Source organism: Miniopterus schreibersii (assembly GCF_964146895.1).
Source record: "Miniopterus schreibersii genome assembly, chromosome: 12".
Classification (NCBI taxonomy): Eukaryota; Metazoa; Chordata; class Mammalia; order Chiroptera; family Miniopteridae; genus Miniopterus; species Miniopterus schreibersii.
The window spans coordinates 26741821-26762094 of NC_138112.1; the positions used below are offsets into that span (position 1 = coordinate 26741821).

Below are 20274 nucleotides of genomic sequence, written 5' to 3' on the forward strand. Positions count from 1 at the left end.
AGAAGACCAGAATAACCCACTGTTCTTTTCTATAAACTGTGAAATATAATTTCTATGTATTCCAGAGCTCCAGAAAATATAAAAACATAAATTTAGTACTGTACTAGCTTTTGGTGTTTTAAAATGGGAATCTGAAAGCTGTGTTAACCCTTAGAGGCCACTGGGGTTTGATGAATGTTAGTGCACTGAAATATTTACTGATGGCTACAAATTTAACTAATAATCTAATAGTCTGGCTTGATAACTAGAAAATAAATTCTAGCTCTTTGCTAAAAACAAATGTACAAAGTTAATATACAGACTTATGATAGTTATAGTGAAAATGTTAATAATAATAATAATAGCCTAAATAAGATTCTGGAAAGATAGTGACCGAATAAAGAACTCAGGCATTTAAAAAAACATATTAAGAAAATTGCAAAGGTCCCACCTCTTAGTCCCATAGAGCAAAGCTCCCACTTTGGAAATTTCTCCATTTAATGAAATGAGTAGCAATTAAAGGGAAGCATTATATTAACATGAATTAAAGCTAAGACCTCCATTTAAAAAGCAAGATTTACTGTATTGAATTAAAATTTACACTGTTGACTAATAATGCTAACAACATTATTCTGAAGGGTCTTTTGCTCTATTCCACAATAAATTTAAGAGGCTTAACATTTTTATAAATTAAAAGGCTCACCATATACATAACTAAACAAAAATAAGTAAAATGTGCTACTAAGTTAGAGAAAACACAATTTCAAGGGGATTTTGAAAAATGAAACACAAATATATTAGATTAAAAATAAATGGCTTCATGCCCGGCAGGGCATGGCTCAGCGGTTGAGCGTCGACCTGGGATCCAGGCGATCGGGGTTCGATTCCCGGTCGGGGCACATGCCCGGAATGCGGGCTTGATCAATGACTCTCTCATCATTGATGTTTCTATATCTCTCTCCCTCTCCTTTCCTCTCTCTGAAATCAATAAAAGATATATTTAAAAATTAAAAATAAAAAAATGGCTTCCATTGAAAAATCAGTGAATTTTATGGTATGTAAAGTTTTTAAAAGAGGAGCTTCTAAACTCTGTGTTGGGGACTTATATAACAATTTTGTAAAAAGTAAAACTCATCTATTTAACAGCATGAGATAGATACTTGTTTTAAATGCCACAAATGTTACCTGTTAGTTTTATTTGGGTTATAATCATAAGATTCCTTAATTGCATTAATCATTCTCTTTGAATTAATCCTCCAAAGTTTAAGAGAGTGATCCATACCACAGGACATTATTTTTTCACCCAAAAGATCATAATCCTGTATGTGAAACAAAAAAGCTTCAGTTACATATTTAAATTAATTTTCCCAAACTATACTATTCAATTTTCACCTGATGTACAGTATTGTGAAAATTGTATTTCAAGCCACAAGACTCATATTTTGGGTTTCATCTATGTAGGAAATAAAACAGTTTTTATGCTCTCAAGATTTAGTTTTAAGTGATTTGTCACCACCACAGATGAGGTTATGATACGGAAGGCAAAAAAGTATAGTGTTTGAATTTCATTTTATCTTTCAATGAACTTTAAAATATTTCCTTTGCTTGATGCTGAAGATAAATTGAATGCTGAGGTATGACACAAAAACCTGAATAGTTATATTACTTTTCTCTGTCCAATCCTAATCAAGCAATGAAACTGACTTCTGTATGTGAAGCTACTAAACAACTGAAATTTTATCTGTACATATAAGTCAAAAACTTCAGTTACATTGGTCTTAAGAGTTCACTTTTTAAATGAATTTTTTTAAATGTCTAAAAAAGGAAATACCATAAGTTTATCATTTGCTGTTTACTAATTTTTAATAGGCATCTAACAGATGATCTATTGTAATAACCTTATGCCATCTTATTTCATAGATAAGACACTGTGGCACAAAGATGCTATTTAATCTAGCACATGGTACATACGTTAATGAAAATCCCACACATCAATCCTTCTAACACTGAACTCATGTATTACAGAGAAGAAATACAGACTGTCACCTGTTCTCATTTTAAGAAATAACAGTAGAGTAGATGGTGATGGAAGAAAACTTGACTTGTGGTGATGGACACACAATACATTATACAGATGATGTATTCCAGAACTGTACACTTGAAACCTATGTAATTTTATTAACCAATGTCACCCCAATAAATTCAATTTAATAAATAAATACTTCCATTAAAAAAAAGAAATAGCAGTAGGGGCTTCTATTTAAGGAAGATATTTTCCTCACCAACCTAGATATGTTAACCCAACCTTTGAATTAATCATAAATACTGCTTCACAAGAGCCTAAGAGCTTTAGGTTTGTTGTTTACTGAATTAACAAGTCTGGTTGCTGCTACTTTTCCTAATTACCTCACTTGTTAACAGCAACAAGGCACCGTTTGAGCCAGTAGCTAATTTAGAATTCTTAAAGAATGGTAGTTTTGGCTCTTTTACACATAAAGTCAAATGGAGACTTCTAATACAACTTCTAGAAAATCCAAGTTGGCAGGGTATCTTAAGGTAGGCATGTTTCTCACAAAAGCATACGCATTGCAACTATAGGAATACTTAGTACCTACAATTAAAATGCTACATGTGCCAAAATATGGTTCCCCTTTACATAGTTTAATGAAAAAGAACTGAATAGCTGTAAAACTACTAAATAAGCTCTAAATGAAACATAAGTAAAGCTAAAATAATGTAAAAATCTGAAACTTGACCAAAAACACTTATATAATCATAATAGATCAGTAAATTATAATATAAAGATAACACTATGCCATCAAAAAGAGTTATCTAAAACTCAGTGTGAGCACAATAAAACAATTCCTGAAAATGAAAAACTTATTTCAATTGCAAATAAAACATGAAGTTCCCCTCCTTAGGTAACCTGGTAGTCCCCAGCTACCAGGAGGTCACTACATTGATGCCAAATTCAGTACGGAGACCCCATCAGCACAGTGCACTACAGCCCAGAGCTCCTGGGCTCAAGCAATCCTCCTGCCTCAGCCTCCCGAGTAGCTGGGACTACAGGCCTGCACCCTGCACCCAGCAACTGCTAACTAGTTTAACCATTTCTTTTAATAACTGAGAAACAGCAAAACAAAAGATAACTTGATGATTTTCGATCAATACAGGAAAAACACAAGTCCACAGTATTCTTCCATGAGAACCAGGCACTGGTATAAAACAGTGTATGAGTACAGACTAAACACAAAGAGCCTTACTTGCTTTATTCCTTCACCTGCAAGACAAAAATCCTGCTTGTCACAATAAATGAAATGACTGCCTACCAGGCAATGTGAAAAAAAAAAACACCACCACCATATGCTTTCTTGTAAAGAAAGAGTTCCATGGGGATTGTTCACAACTATGTGCACCTGAAAGTCACTGCCCTGCAGCTTTCAACTTACAGCACTTAAAACTTCATCTCTGTGCCCTTCGACACCTCCAAATATTGCCACCAGAGTGTCTGTTTGGATATTCCATAATCGTAAAGCATGATCTAGGTTAGAAACAGAAAAATTAGGACGAATTTTTATCATTCATTTACTGTGGACGTTCAAAACCTCTTTAAAGTAAAAATTACAAAAGTTTGGACTTAACTTATGCATAATAAAGACTAAGAATGGAACCCACATCACTTAAAATATTTACATCACATAAAGATTTAGCTAGGTAATTAGCATAAACTTTCAAGAAAAGAAGTATCTAGTCTTAAAAATATTTTTTAACTTATTTACCTAATTTCCTTTAAATAACATCCTAATTTGATAGAGGTATGTTTTGAGATAAGAAAATACACAGGGATTTGACAGAAGCAAGTTTTACATTATGCCATAGAACAAGATACTGGCTTTGCCTTCCACCATATCCACTTATATATTAAAAAGGAGTGGATTTTTTCTAAAACATGATTTTACTGATTTTAGAGAGAGAGGAAGGGAGGGGGGAGAAGAGAAACATCAATTGGTTGCCTCCTGCACGTGCCCCGACTGGGGATCAAATCCACAAAATCAGACCCGCATGTGCCCTGACTGGGAATTGAACTGGAGACCTTTTGGTGCATGGGACAACGCTCAACCAACTTGAGCCACACTGGCCAGGGCAGGACTGAGTAGATTTAGAAGATTTTTATGGTAAACCCAATAATAGGATCAAAACCTACACCTATCATGATGTATAGTATTATAGACCTTTCAAAAATTATAACTGTATAGGATGATGAACACACAATACAGTGTGCAGATAATATGTTTTGGAACTGTGCACCTGAAACCTGTATAATTTTGTTAACCAGTGTCACCCTGATAGGTTCAAGAAAAAACAAAAACAAGTAAAACTCTTTACTAAAGACCTAAAGGGCTGATAACATGATAGCTGGCATTCTATTTCTTGCAAATCTAAATAAAGCATACTGATGGTGAGTAAAAATAATAATTATTATAATTCCAGCAATCTCATTTTCTAAATATTAGTAGCAAAATAATGTACAGCAATAATACATATATATGCAATGTAAAGCTTTATAACAATGTTCATACTGTATCTGAATATTAACGTACTACTCTAATTACAATGTACTTATTACTAATTATAATGTACATATTACACTGTAATACATTATGTTAGTATGTTGTTGAACATAACGTTGCCATAAAAACGATTTGATTCCAATTGTGTACAAGTTTTTATGTGGATATTTATTTTCATTTATCTTGAATACACACACACCCACACACCCAGGAATGGTAATTCTGCTGAACTGTTTAAGGAACTGCCAGACTGTTTTTCAATATGGCTACATTTTACATTTCTACCAACTAGCTACACGGGGGAGGAGGGGTATCTCCACATCTTAGTCAATATACATTATTGTCATTTTGGTAATACCCATCCTAGCAGGCGTGAAGTGGTCTTATTGTATTTTTTATTAGTACTTCCCTAATGGTTAAAGATACTTAATGACTTTTCATGTGCTCACCAGACATTTGTGTATGTTCTTTGGAAAGATGTCATTCAAAACCTCTACCCACTTTTTAATTTGGATGTCTTATTACTATTGAACTGTAAGAGCTCTTGATACAAGTCCCTTATTAGATACATAATTTAGAAATACTTTCTCCTATTCTGTAGGTTATCTTTGCACTTTCTTGATGGAACTGTGTACAGCAAAATCCCTATTCATTTGAAAAGCTGTTTGAAAAATAAAAATGTCTAACACAATGGAGGAAGAACAGGGTTAAAAAGTTGTAATATTTAGAAAAAGTGAGGCATTATGGCCTCTGTCACTTATAAAGTAACACCTGAGCCCAACTACTATTACCAAGTTATCAGTTCTTAGGTGTCAATTTCCAAAAATAAACATTTTCATAAGAGTTTTAATTTGAGGATATCTTTTAATATGAGCAGACTGGGTGGTGGTGGTGGGGTCTATAGATTTGGCAAGCCTTTAAGAAGATAAACTTGACTAAAGTAATAATATAGAAGTGAAAAGAGAATGAACAATCAAGAACAGAATGTAGCCAATAAGAACCATCCAAATATTTCATAGAGCTCAGAAGTTAAAGAGGCCTGTCTAAACCAACATAAACTTATAATGCTGAGTTAGGCATACAGAGCAAGGCAATGCCAAAAGCATGAAAAATATATCAAACGGCTTATGCTGGAGAACTCTGCATTTTAAGGAATTCTATTGGGAATCTGTTATAAAACAAAAGCTTTTATATATAAAGGCAACATGGATTTTCAGATGCATTATTACATGATTGGACAGAGTGAAAGTTGCAAAACTGTCTTAAAAACTCTTAAAAATATAACATGATCTGCCACTTAAAATTAATGAAGCTTAACATAATTCAGCTGAAAAAAAATTCAGTTGAGGATAAAGTTCTAGAACTATCATAATGCAATATGTTAATAAGGGTAACATAACTAATCCTCAGTACCAACTATGTTTTCCCCTTAAAAAATAATCATTTCTGGCTGGTGTGGCTCAGTTGGTTGGAGCATCATCCTGTGCACTGAAGGGTCTCGGGTTCAATTCCCAGTCAGGGCACATACCCAGGTTTTGGGTTCCATCCTGGTCAGGGTGAGTGTGGGAAGCAACTGATCTGTTTGTCTCTCATAGTGATGTTTCTCTCTCTCTCCCTTCCTCTCTGAAATCAATGGGAGGGACATATCCTTGGGTGAGGATTAAAAATAATAATAAAAATAATAAAAAAATTTCCTTCTCTTACCTTTACTTACTGACAGGAGAAGATTTGGGTCTCTTGGGTGGAATTTCAGCTCATTGATAGCATTTCCATGCCCAACATAGTGCTACAATAAATTTAAAACATATCAACTTTCATATAAAAATAATAAAATCTATTGTAAAATATTTAATCTGTGAGTAAATGTTTGCTAAGAAAAATAATAATAAATTTTTTCTTTAGTCTTAAGAGAATGGAAAAAGTTTCACTTAGTGGTTCTCAACCTTGGCTGTATATTAAAACCATCCAACAAAGAGAAAAAAAACACATAAAAATAAAATAAAATCACCCAAAAACTTGAAGGGGGGAAAAAAAAAAAGATGCTCAAGTCCCACCTACAGATAATTTGATTTGACTGGATTAGCAGAGGCAAGACAAAATCCTCAGGTGGTTCTACTGTGCCTTCAGGGTTAAAAACTTCTAACTAAACTGCTATGCAAAACTTAGTATCACCTTCCAAGGCTGCAACTCTAGTTAGGGTGTCTTTGAGAATGGAATCACTCTTCTGTTATTGTTCATTCAGAGTCTCTTAGGACAAGGCAAGGCAGAAGAAAAGAAAATATTGTAAATAATAAATTTTTCCTACTCATTCCTTAATTCGCATTACCCAATAGCAAAGGTCTCAAAAGACTTGTTTAAAGGATGAAAGAAGCAAAGTATAAATCAAACTAGAAACTGTAGACACTGATTCCTTTAAATTCAAATGACAAATTTTCATAGCTGTGCATTCAAAGGAAAGCAAATCTACAATTTAATCAGAACACCCACCTTTATGCACTGCATTGTTATGGGATTAATTATCCTAATTATGCCTCTAGATCCAGCCACAGCCAGCAGAGGGTGGCTTGTATTGCTATCATATGTCCACGCACAAGTGTAAAAGTTTTCATCAGCCTACAAAATGCTGGTTAAGAAATGTAATTTGTTTTTGAAAAGTAAACACATAAATAATTATAATACAATACATGGAAACCTCCAAAGAACTGCTAAAGTTTTTGACATAGAAGTTCTCATTATTCTTTATCCTATCAGATTTAAACAATGGAGATTTTTAGGCCTATAATCTATGCCAAACAATGGAACAAAACCAGTCCTTCCATTCAATTTTGGTTACTATTTAGCTGTTTGCATAACTCAACTCCATGTTTTGAAAGCAGCCAGACAATATGTAAAGGATGGGCATGGTTGTGTCCAAATAAAAGTGTATTTACAAAAACAGGTGGGTGGTCCATTACCTCAATTAAAAAAGCAAACTGATGGCCACCCTCAGGGGCTGTCCTTTGCAGACCCTAGCTCTATCCCAATACTTCTAACTATGTGCCTCTAGATAAAGATGATTAACTATTCAATTTTCCACTTTTTCTTGTGTGAGACCTTTCCAAGATGGCTTCGGGTCACTTCTTTCCATATCATCTAGGGAAGACTGAAAGTCCTTGTCTTTTTTTTGTTTGCAAAGTTTTTAAATGCATCTAAAAGAAACATCTCATCATTAAGCTTTTCTATCTAACCCTTTGGCTTTTTAAATCTTTATCTTTATGAACCCATGTTTTCCAATATTTTATTTTCTAAACAAACTGAACACGTGTATTTTTTCCCTGTAGGCTTTGTTGATCAAATCCTTAGTATGACTTTGAGTCCTAGCTTCTGATCAACCTGAGTTCATCAATATAACTACTCTGAAATGATAAAATTCTAGGCAAGGTAAAAGAAAAACACACATACTCACTCAAAAACAGGAGGTTTTAGCTACTTTCTTTATCATTTTCTATTACTGGATTTCCAATAAACATCTCTAACCACCTGTACCAGTCTCCCTCATATCCACCCTACAATGGATTCCTACGGATCAGGAAAACTAGATAACTAGATACCAGAAATCTCTTGGGTGGTAGTGAAGGAATAGCATTGGTTAAGGTTAAGAAAGAACAATATAACTTTAGGGAAGTAATTTATTTAGAAAAGTTTCAGTGTATTTATGAAAGTCAATTTCTTTAGCCAAAGATATTAAAAACTCAGGAAAGGATACATCAGCATCCACATAGGATTGCAATAGCCGGATTTCTCCTTGTGAGTGACATTCATATAAAGTAACCTAATGAAACAAAATACAGTAAATTTTATCCCCGATACAGAAACACATTCTTTAGCTTTTAAATATACTTTAGTCACAACTGTATCTTTAAGATATTACAGAAACTATTGCTTTAAAATGGCTTCTTTAATTTAAGGAAGCCATTATAAAGTCTAAGATATTACATAATTTCTGGAATATATTAAATATTGTAATACTAACTCCCTTTCTATCAACTTAATTTTTATTTGAGAACAGAATACCAACACTAAGAAACAGAAAACATTTTGTGAACCAATGTCACCCCAATAAATTCAATTAAAAAACCCAGAAAATAAATGTAGGTGTATAGGTATAGATATGAAAACCGTCTCCACCTTTGTGTCCTTTCACCAACCTCACTGTCCTTAGTAAGCATATGAAAACCTTCTAGTTAGTGATCATCTGTGTTCCCTAAAATGTAACCATAATACTTTTGTTAGTAATGGCCAGGATGAATATCAAACTGGTGATAGTATTGACTACCAGGAAGTATGGGCCTTGGCACTACTGCATTCTTTGCTCCTCTGTCTTGTCAATCAATAATACCTGAGCTGTATTATAAAAACAGTACAGAAACAGAAGCCTTTAGCGGAGAATTTGTGCACAACTACTGGGCAGTCTGTCAGATCAGGACAAATCTTCCCATAAGTACATTACCATATAATAAAATTCTGTTATTCTGTTAATTCTGCTTCTTCTTTTGGTCTGAAGATACCTTCTTATTACAGTGGCCATTAGATAATAAGAAACTGCTGCCAGGCCAGTGTGGCTCAACAGTTGAGTATCGACCCATGAACCAAGAAGTCACTGGTTCGAATCCCAGTTGGGGCCCAGGTTGTGGGCTCAATCCCCCATAGGGGGTATGCAGGAGGCAGCCAATTGATGATTCTCTCTCATCATTGATGTTTCTATCTCTCTCTCTCCCTTCCTTTCTCTGAAATCAATAAAAACAGTTTTTAAAAAGTTAAAAAGAAGTGATAATGACTTGCTGGTGGGAGCATCTGCAGCTGGGTCTCTAGGGCAGCTGCACCCTGGAGAGGTCAGGCCCCACAGACCCTGGTATGACCCTTCAAGTCTACAGTGTACCCAGAGCTGACCACCAATAGCCAATGCCCGAGCCTATTAACAGTACACCTCACACTGTACCACAGGCATCTGTCTGCATGTCTGACATCCCTCTATCCCTTCCCCTTCCTCTCTAAAAATCAATAAGAAAATTTTAAATGCACCAGACAATAGGAAACAGTGTGCATTAAAAACCATGTTCTTTTATTTCTTTAAGAAACTTAGCACAATTACTAAAATTTTATTTTACTCAACTAAAATAACATATGGAACATTTATCAGATTCACCTCACTTCCTCTCTTGAGCTGAAGGTAGAGGAAGTGACTTGTATTTGTTGTAAACCCATATCCAACTAGTCTATTTCCTCCATCTTTCTTTTCTAAATACACCAATCTATTTCTATATTATTCCTAACTCCTACTATAGTATTAATGAATACCCAGAATGCTACCTAATAAAGACTTAGAACAACTTTTCCCTGAAGTGATTTCAATTTAATAGAAAATTCCAGAGACTCTCCAAAAAGCACTAGGGAATCTTCCTGTTCTCCACTTATTTAGAAGTATAAGGCATGAATGAATAAATCTTTACAATCCACATGTTCATCCCCTGGTTCAACTAAAAAATAATGGTTTACATTAAAAAAGTGCCCAGCATGTTTTTTTCCATGCACTTCTCCCAATTCAAGATACTTTTGGCTTCCTTAAATAAAAATGAGTCAAACAAATGTTTACTGCAAATAATTAAAATACTTTCAATAACTATTATAATATCCACTAGGTTTATGCTTTGCATTTATAGAGGCACTAATTATACTTATTTTTAAGAAATCACAGACTACTTATCCAAATTAGAATGACAAAGTGTTAAAATCACTTCCAAAACAGCAACATCAATTCTTTCAACCACTCAAAATAAAGTATTAAGACAAAATAAAAACAGAAACCTGTTTTATGAACAATTAGGGGTAATACGTGAAATAAAGATATATTTTCAGTCATGAACACTAGGTTTACTTAGACAACTTCTAGAATGTTTCATTTTCACATAAAGGAATAATGTCAAACTGGCTATACAAAATTTATCTCAAAATCATTACACTTATTATATTAACACCAGAATCTAATAATAAACCAAATGCCAAACAGATCTCTTAACACTCACTCTGTTGCTTCCTACAGTTGCAAATACTAGTGGATCTCCTTCTTTACTGTGCCAGTTAAACTGAACTCCAAACAATGGTTGATTATGATCTTCCTGTAAAATAATCATGAAATAAGAAAAATTAATGTATTTTAGAAACCAAAAAATGGTAGTAAACTGACCATCCTTATAACTTTTCTCCAAAATGGAAGCCATTATTTTGTAATATCACACATAAACTGACTTTTGACACCAAAAAGATATCTATTGGTTCAGTTTTCAAATTTTAAAATATTGGTATATGGTAAATTTTTATATCAATCAAAGACTTAAATCAGAAGTGAAGTAACAAGCACTTGTCTATGAAAATACTTTGATATTTGCCTTCTTTTTTCTTACACCTAACCATATTTTTTTGAATCAAAACAAACTGGATTATGGCAGATGCATTTCTCAGGACATTATTTTCCTGAAATTGGAAACTAACAACTGACCTAAGTAAGAGTCGCTACAGCTTCCTTAGCACTCACTAAACTTCATTAGGTTAATTTTTCCCTTGTAAAATGAAGGATATCAGACTCCATTCAACTCTCTGCTTTCTATTAGTGCTATAGAAACAATTTTAAATAACCCTGAATTTGGGTCCTAAAAGAAAAACACCCCAAGTTTTGTAATAAACAAGTATGATAATTGAACAATGGGGGGCAGGGGAAGCCATGGAATATATCTTTAGTTACCAGGTTGGCTACAAGGAGGTGTATAAAAAACAAGTGTTCACTTTTGTTCACAAAATTACTTTTCAGCATTCAGGATTTTACTGGCAGTCTCTTGGCATTTAACAGTAACTTTCACACTCATTTTAGGGCACTATTTTCACTTTTAAAGTCTAACAACTTTCATTTCTTACCCTTTGAAAAGCCACAGCTTTAAGCTTTGAAATATTTAATCGAAATATTTAACTGACAGTTAAAACAACCTTCCAGACATACTCTCTAAAAACAGGTTGACATAACTAAATATTAACATGTAACTACATTTTAAATAAATACCAGTAATCCCTTTTATAAATAAAAATACTATTGAGGAGGGGGTGGAGGGTGAAGGGGGACTAATATATGGTGACAGAAGATTTGACTTTGGGTGGTGGGCACACAGCACAATATACAGATCTTATAACATAGAAACCTACACCTGAAACCTATATGATTACAGTAACTAATGTCATCCCAATAAATTTAATTAAAGAAAATATTACTGAGGAAGCAGTAATTTAAACAACCCCAACCACTTGTTTTCTACATATATTGAATAGGCAAATTTTTAATGTATACCTTTTTCTTTGAAAACAATTACAAATAAAACAAATAAGAGTTAATTTTTTTTTTAATATGTCTTTATTGATTTCAGAGAAAGGAAGGGAGAGGAAGATAGAGAGATAGAAACATTAATGATAAGAGTCACTGATAGGCTGCCTCCTGCACACCCCTTACTGGGGATCGAGCCCACAACCCTGACCGGGAATCAAACCCAGATCTCCTGGATCATGTGTTGATGCTCAACCGCTGAGTCATGCTAGCTGGGCAAGAGTAAAACTTTTTAAACTGCAGAAACTAAGACACCTGTTTCAATTTATGCTGACTCAAAGTTAATGAGTCACATTCAGTTCTTTTTAATAACAGGTACCTGGAAGTGGCTTGTACTTTTAGGTTTTATCAAAATACATTTTCCAAAACCTTTTATTTGAATATCAACAATAAAGAAAAACTAGGCTGCAGTACTAGGTATTACCCATTTAAGATAAAACAAAAAAAGCTAAACAAAAGTGGAATGAATTATAATAATTACGCAGTCTACCTTACAAAAAACTCACCCGGCCGGCACTGCTAAGCAATTGAGCATCGATCTATGACCCAGGAGATCTCAGGTCAGTTCCCAGGTAGGGCACATGCCCAGGTTGTGGGCTCGGTCCCCGGTGGGGGGGGGGGTGTGTGTGCAGCCTATCAATGATTCTCTCATCATTGATGTTTCTATCTCTCTCCCTCTCCCTTCCTCTCTCTGAAATCAATAAAGATATATTTTTTAAAATGTTTTTCAAAGTACTGTAATTTAAAAATATTTTTAACTTGACAGAGTATCTTGAGCATAAAATGTTTACCACTGAGAAATGATGTTGCAGCCTAGTAGTGAGCTAACAGGGTTTGTCTTTCTGCACATACCTTGAGACTATTTACACATTTGAAAGAATATTTGCATTTCTTTGATTTCCATTTTCCCTTCCCCCAGCTTTTCCTTCCAGGCGCATTTGGTGTATTTGTAGGTGTATCAGGGCGTTCAGTGTTTGTGCCACTTTCTATACTGACAGCATCATCCTGTAAGCAGTAAGTTAGAAAATATTACATAAAACAGCAATACTGTACTTAGGCAAATTACTTTTTACTGGGCAGCTACTGATTGACCTAAAAGAATAAATTCCGCAAGTAATGGAAAATTTTATTCCTATCTCCAAAGGATAAAAAGTAAAGCAGCTACACATTAGGATTTGTGAATATTTGATATTTCAGCAAAAAGATAAACAAAAAAAAGCTAATCAGAAAAACGGTAATAATAATACTGCTTTTAAATAACAACACACTGGTCCTTCATAGCTCTCCGCAGAAGGTACCGTTAGATAAGAAGTGTAAGAGAGCCTGTGTAGAAAAGAAAAAAGAAAAAAAAAAAGGAGAACTAAATTAAAAAAGAAAGAAAACAACGAAAAAGAGAATCTAGGTAGTCTTCTGCATGTTAGGGTTGCTGGGATTCCAACCCAAAGTTGTGACTTCTAAATCTGACTTAACTGCATGTCTTATAATTTAATATATTTTAATGTAATTTATATATTTATTTGCTGCTCAGATCAGAGCATTGGGGGCAGGGGTGGCCATTTGAGGCTGGACAGTTGTGCTTTCTACTTTAGATGCAGTTTTCAAAAATCCTTTCATCATTCAAATTATTGTTATTTATAACAAAAACCATTCAGTATTTTTAAGAAGTCCTACATATTCTGTACAGCTGAAATCTGACTCATAGTTCTAAAATAATGATATTCATAAATACAGGGTGGTCCAAAAGTAGGTTTACAGCTGTTCATATGGAAAATAATGCCCTAATTAATAAATATAACTCTGTTTCAAATACTCACAACTGTAAACCTAATCTTGCCGCACCCTGTGTTAGAATTCCAGAAACTCTATAAAGTAAATACCTTGCAAATGTAGAGATGATAGCAGAAAACCTTGAAAATTCACCTAATTTTTACCTAATCTCCAGTCCACAAGATATAATGGCCCTTTAATCTCAGAAGAGGATTTCACTAGCTCCTTTGATTACATATTACAATGTGTTCTTAGTAATAGAGATTTATTTAAACCTATCACCTTAGAGCAGTAGTTAACTAAATACATTCCAGAAGAAGCCTTTTTTCATGGAGTGCCTATTAACATCTATGAGAACACACAGTCAAGGAACCATTGCCTTAGGGACTATTTCTAAATTATTGCTTCCTAAAGCTGGCTTTATATTATAAAGGTTAAAATTAACTAGAGTGGCAAAAAGTTATTAAGAATTCACTTAAAAACAAAAAGGTATTATATAGTAGTTCTTGGGGGTGGCTTTCAAAACTGCAAACGGTTCCTACCAAAATGACATGCTATTTATTTTTAAAAATTATTTTTTAACCCTCACCCGAGGATATTTTTTCCATTGCTTTTCAGAGGGGGGGAGGGAGGGAAAGAAAGGAGAGAGAGAGGGAGAGAAACATCAATGTGAGAAAGACAAATTGATTGGTTGCCTCCAGCCGGCACACCGGGGCTAGGGATTAAGCCTGCAACAGAGGTACATGCCCTTGACCAGAATTGAACCCAGGAACCTTCAGTCCCTGAGCCAACACTGTAAGCACTGAGCCAAACTGGCTAGGGCAATGACATGCTTTTTAAAGAAATACACAATTATTCTGGAATACACTGATTATCTGGAGTGAAAAAAAGGAATGAAGTGGAGAGATGGCACACAGTAGGTGCTCAATAAAAACCTGAATTGTGATTTAATGCAAATATAATCCACCTTTATAGAGATATAAAAATGTAAAATGTTAAATTCCTAGGCTGAAATCACTGTTTTTCTCCCAATTTCTCCCTACCTTTCCGTTGTGTTTACAGTTAAAATCTAGTGTAGAAAACTACTTTGGGTTTCAATGAAAAACTATGCATTATCTATGGGTACATTCTTCCACGTTATCAGATTATAACACTCTCAGTTGCCTCTGACCAACCTTATATCTTTTTCATGTTGTAGATAACTGGTAGTGCAAATTCTGTCTCTCAAGGTAGAGGTTCAAAATGTCTTCCCTTCCACTATGAAAAAAAGTTTTTGTCCCCATTTGCAATTTCACCTCAACATTCCTTTAATCTTTATAAATTTGTAGTGTTTGACTTACACTTGCCAGGTTCCCTCACATGAGTAAAAGAAAAACTTTAACATGTATTCACTTACCTTTTTCTGAAAATTATTTTTTAACACTAGAGAAATGAAATAATAAAACTAATACACATTTTATTCACCAGATTCTTTACATTCTGGCATTCAATTGCTAATCAAGAAGCCAACTGGGGGGGAGGGTAAAAAAGGGAATAAATGGTGATGGAAAGAGACCTGACTTGGGGTGAACATAGAATACAATATAGATGATGTGTTATAGAATTGTACCCTTGAAACTTATTTAATTTTAGTAACCAGTGTCACCCCAATAAATTCAACAAACAAACAAAAAACAAGAAGCCACACAAAACATTGTCAATAATAGGGCATATGGTATTTTTTTCTTCCTTTGTCTTCAGCTTTTTAGTTTAACATACCAAATGTACCATTAAGATGTGACCACACAACCCTGGCAGGGTAGCTCAGTTGGTTAGAAGGTCATCTCTATACGCCAAGGTTATGGGTTAAATATCTGGGCAGCCATGCAAACTCAGAGGCCTAAAGTAACCACAAAGGATGGTTTGAAATTAAAACTTTTAAACTAAAAGCAGTTTATGGCAGGTAATCATGTCTTACGCTGGCATCCTCTCTGACAAAGGCCAATCTTTACCCTAAATTAAGCCTGTCTATTGTCTTGTTGCATCTACAATAACGTATCTTCGGGATATCAAAGTAATTTTCCTTTTTCCCGGACCCCTCAAAGCACAGGCACCACTCTGTAGAGACCACAAATCTCATTGTTTTTGAGTTAATTATTGACTGTTAACTATCCTATACCCACCTATGTAAAAGAAGTGTGTCTATCATTTTACTTTTTATCCAATCCCAAAGGTTTCCCCACTTTGCTTTCTCCTGCCTCCCTAATCTATCACCAATGGGTTTCATGTAACCCACATACTCTTCTTTTGATTGTAATGTATAAAATAAGGTGCAAAACTGCCATTCTCTGGAGCATTATCTCAATCCATTGAGATTTTGCTTCCTGGCAATTGTTGACAGTTTGGTTCAAAAAAACTCACAAAACTTCTTCACAAGTTTGAATGTTTTTTACGTTGACACAACCAATGAATGCATAAAGAAATGGAACAACAAACTGATTTTTTCTCTCTCCCTCAGATCAATTTAAAAAAAGTAACCACACAATTTGTATTAATATGACTCTCATATTTAGCTTTATATCAAATACCAAACCAATAATACATTTCTTCCTCTAACATCTTTATAAAAAAATATTTTTATTGATTTTTAGAGAGAGAAGGGAGAGGGAGAGAAGTATCTATGTGAGATCACAACATCAATAGGCTGCCTCCTGCACGCCCCCTACCATGTCACCCCAATAAATTCAATTTAAAAAAAAAGAAAATGAGAAATTCGAGCAAAGACAGATATTATGCTAAGGGAAATAAGTCAGGCAGAAAAGCTAAGAACCATATGATTTCACTCATATGTGGGATACAAAACTGAAACTTGTGAACACAAACAGCAGTGTGGTCGTTGCCAGAGGGAAGGGGTTGGGGGAGTGAAGGGGACCTAATATACAGTGATTGAAGATTATGTGACTTTGGGTGGTGGGGAACACAGTGCAATATACAGATCTTGTAACATAGAAATCCACACCTAAAACCTCTATGATCCTATTAACCAATGTCACCCCAATAAGTTTTTTTAAGAATGCTAATAGCATTCATGACAGAAAAAAATGTTCATGTTTTGATATGATTACAAATATTTATATAAAAAAGTACTTTATTAAAACAAATATAAAAAATATTTTATAACATTTTATAATTTTATCATTGGTTTTGTTAACCAATACAGTGTAACCTTTTCACTGTATTTTACACATTTAGAAATATTATTCTGAGAAGACTTCACAGGATTCATTAAGGTGTCCAAGACAACAATAAAGGTTAAAAGTCCCAATCCAGATGCAGGAACCAAAACAATGGCTTAATCCAATCATTTGGTTGTGAATAGCTTTATAATTTATAATGCATCAAATATATTCCCTAAATCTGCAAAAAGAAAATAAGCTTTCAATTTATTTGGTCTCCTGAAATTTTCCTCAGTCAAAATAAATTATTTATATTTTCATTACATTTCTGCCTATTTAGTATGTGGAAGGGTCAGAAACACAAGTTTATACTATGTGGTCACAAAATAAGTAATAGTAATTAAATAACACTTGAATAGTACTTATTATGAGGCAGGCATTGTTTCCAGCACTCTACCTATACTATTTCACTTAATCCTTACAAATGCCCCTCGAGGTAAACATCATTATTATCTCCAGTTGTAAGATAAACTGACAATCAAGTACCTTGCCTGGCTCAAGGTAAGGCAACCAGCAGTAAAGTGAAAATTTTAACCTACATTTGGATCCTGTCCGTGCTACTACTACTAACATAATCTGCCTAAAGAAATTTACAAGAAGGCAAAATAAAACAGGCCCCAAGGACTGGAACAAAAGTAAAAAATGTTATTTATACAGCATATATGTAATAATACTGGGAAGAAAAAATTTTTTTAGGTAACATTCAACACAGAAGCTTTCCAGAAATTTCAAGTCCAAATCCCACGAACTGACGATGCCCTAAAAATCTTCTGCCTACCCTTGCCGGTTGGGCACAGTGGTTGGAGCCCCAGCCCTCATACCGAAGGGTCGAGTCCCCATCGAGGGCAAGTACCTGGGCTGCAGGCTCCAAATCACCTGTCAGGAAGAGTGCCGGAGGCAATCAATCCATGCGGCTCTCACATTAATGTTTCTCTCTCTTTCCCCCTCCTCTCTCCCCTCCACTCTAAGAAAAATCAATGGAAAAAAATATCCTTGGGTGAGGATCAACAACAACAACGAGTTCTTTTCCCATCTCTTCAGCGAAAATTTTGCTCATGACACCAAGCCATCCATATATATGCTTCGATCAGTGATGAAGTGATGTAGAATTTAAGAAATGGGTGTGTAAGATGCTATATTTATTCCTAAAACTAGCCACATGAGAAAATGAAGAACTTATACCACTCTCCTATAACACTTTACAGATTTTAAAAAAGATATTCGGATGTTTCTGCCGTGTAGTATGAAAAGGGATTCACACTTTGGAGGACTATCTTTAAATGAATTGTCAGTACATTTTGCAGACCTTATTGGATATATTAAAACATGGAGCTGAAAATGTGAATTCGGTTATTACTGGCATCCCACCTAAACACGGGACTAGATGATTACCAAGATCCATTTCATCTGTTTTTTTAAAAAGCTAATTCCAAAAACCAAACACTTGCGAGGCCATGAGCCCACACCTTGAAGACAGCTACCTACACCGCCCTTACCTACAATCTTCCAGGTTGTCCCTTTATCTTAGTAAAAACTTTCAGAAGAGTACAGACCCTTCTCATTCCTCCCTCAAGGGTGGTTGTCCCCTCCAAGTCAGAAGACGACCCTCTCAACTCGGCTCCTCCTTAGGAAAAGGGACTGACCGTCCGGGACACCCCATCTCCACGGACAGGACTGCAGCAGGCACAAAACCCCCTTTTTAAGAGAATCACCGAAACTCCCGAAGATCTACTCTTCCCATCCAGCTGTCTGTAAGGGTCTAGGAGTGCCACGGTCCCTAAATTCCTTTAAAAAGAGTCCATAACAGGCTGGCTTCTCCTTCCAACTTTCTCAAAAACCCCCTCTAACTTGCCTTTTAAACTTCTGGAATCTCAGCTCCGCACTCTTCCCAAATACCCCAAAGGCCCAAACACACCGCATCCACGCGAAGGACCTCGGAGCGACCCTCAGCCCCGCCGCCCACCGCGCTTTCTCTTAAGCCACTCTCCGCCAAGTTCCTGCTGGCTCTCGGCCGCAGAGCAAAATCCCCAGAGACAAGTTCGATTTTTCTCCCCACGCCCGCGTTTTCCTGAGTAGAGAGGATGACACCTCTCCCTCCCCCACAGCCGCCCGCCCGTCGCCGCTCCCACAGTTCAAAAAGAATTTAAAACTTTCACTAGAGTCGGGTCGGAACTACTGAGGGTTCCACTCACATTCTCGTCTCCTGAGAGGTCCGGGTTGCTGTTCTCATCGCTGCTCAGCTTCTGCTTCTTGGCCGCAGGCATGTCTGTTCCCGCCGGGGCTGTCGACACTTCCCTCTCGGACATATTCCTCCGCCTCCCTCCAGGTTCCTGCCGCCTAGGGCGGGGCCTCCGCCACACCGCCGTCAAGCAAGCCCGGCCAGAGCTTGCCGCAAAGTTGCCACTGCCGCCGCCACCTCCACCGCTTCCCCCACTGTCGCAAACCGCGCCCAGCCGCCGAGGCGGGCGTGCGTGCGACCCCGCCACACTGCTGAAAAAGGGGCGCGCGCGCGCGCCCGCGCGGCTTCCTGGCTCCTTCCCTCTCCCTGCTCCCGTCTTGCCCTTTTCCCGCCGCCCTCCGGGCAGTTTGCACGGAGAGGTGGGATCCGCAGGCTTTCGAGGGCAGTATTTCGTACGTCGCCCTTCCCCACCACCGCCTTGAAAAAGGAGAGGCGGAACTCGAAGGGATGCTCCCGCACCCCCTCCTTCCTTCCAAAGACCTTTCAGTCGCAATTGGCCCAATCCTACGTTCACCGACCCGCTGCAAGGACTCGAAAGTCTGTGGAATGGACTAGACCACCGATGTCCCAGGGGACGGGGAAGATGCGAGAAGCAACCTCTTGCATTAGCGGTGGATGCCAAATGTTCTTCATTTTGAACTCGGAGGATAAGGCTCTCAAGTTATTCACGCTACTGTTCACAATTTTATTTTTGGTTAAGAACAGAAATTCAAAAACTGTCGACTGCTTTCCACTTGCCTCCCCCATCTAGCAAATGGAAGTTACCGGCTAAGAAGTACGCCTGCGCCGGGGCGTCTTCTCGCGCTCGGTCCTTGGCCCCGCCTCCTCCGAGCCCCTCCTCTTCGAAGTCCTGTTCTCTGAACCAGGTAGTCGTCGTCGGGTTTCCCTCGCTCTGGGTGGGTGCCAAAGGGCTACCAGATCGTAATTTCTGGATGCGTCCTAAATTTTTGGTGGATGCTTATTGCAATGAATGATTATCCAAACCTCATTGGTGCCAATATTGAGTAAGGTTTAAGTAGGAATATCCTAAAATTATGATTGTGGGCCCCCAAATGAGTTACAGTCCAAAGTGCTCCTTTTAACTGTGAAAGAATTATC

General features: G+C 36.4%; 1 protein-coding gene across 3 annotated transcripts in view; it reads right to left on the reverse strand.

Annotated features, from left to right (window-relative positions):
• EED (embryonic ectoderm development) overlaps positions 1-19713 on the reverse strand; it is a 35208-nt gene extending 15495 nt beyond the window's left edge. For 2 of the 3 annotated variants that reach the window (XM_081152887.1, XM_081152886.1), the window contains exons 1-8: positions 19130-19713; positions 12808-12960; positions 10613-10705; positions 8296-8361; positions 7038-7163; positions 6255-6336; positions 3429-3520; positions 1165-1298 (exon numbers count right to left, since the gene is read on the reverse strand). In XM_081152887.1, coding sequence (XP_081009013.1) covers positions 1165-1298; positions 3429-3520; positions 6255-6336; positions 7038-7163; positions 8296-8361; positions 10613-10705; positions 12808-12960; positions 19130-19243 — 860 coding nt within the window. In that variant the 5' untranslated portion in view covers positions 19244-19713. The remainder of the gene's footprint in view (positions 1-1164; positions 1299-3428; positions 3521-6254; positions 6337-7037; positions 7164-8295; positions 8362-10612; positions 10706-12807; positions 12961-19129) is intronic. The other variant, XM_081152888.1, reaches the window with a different exon arrangement.
• Positions 19714-20274: the final 561 nt, after the last annotated feature.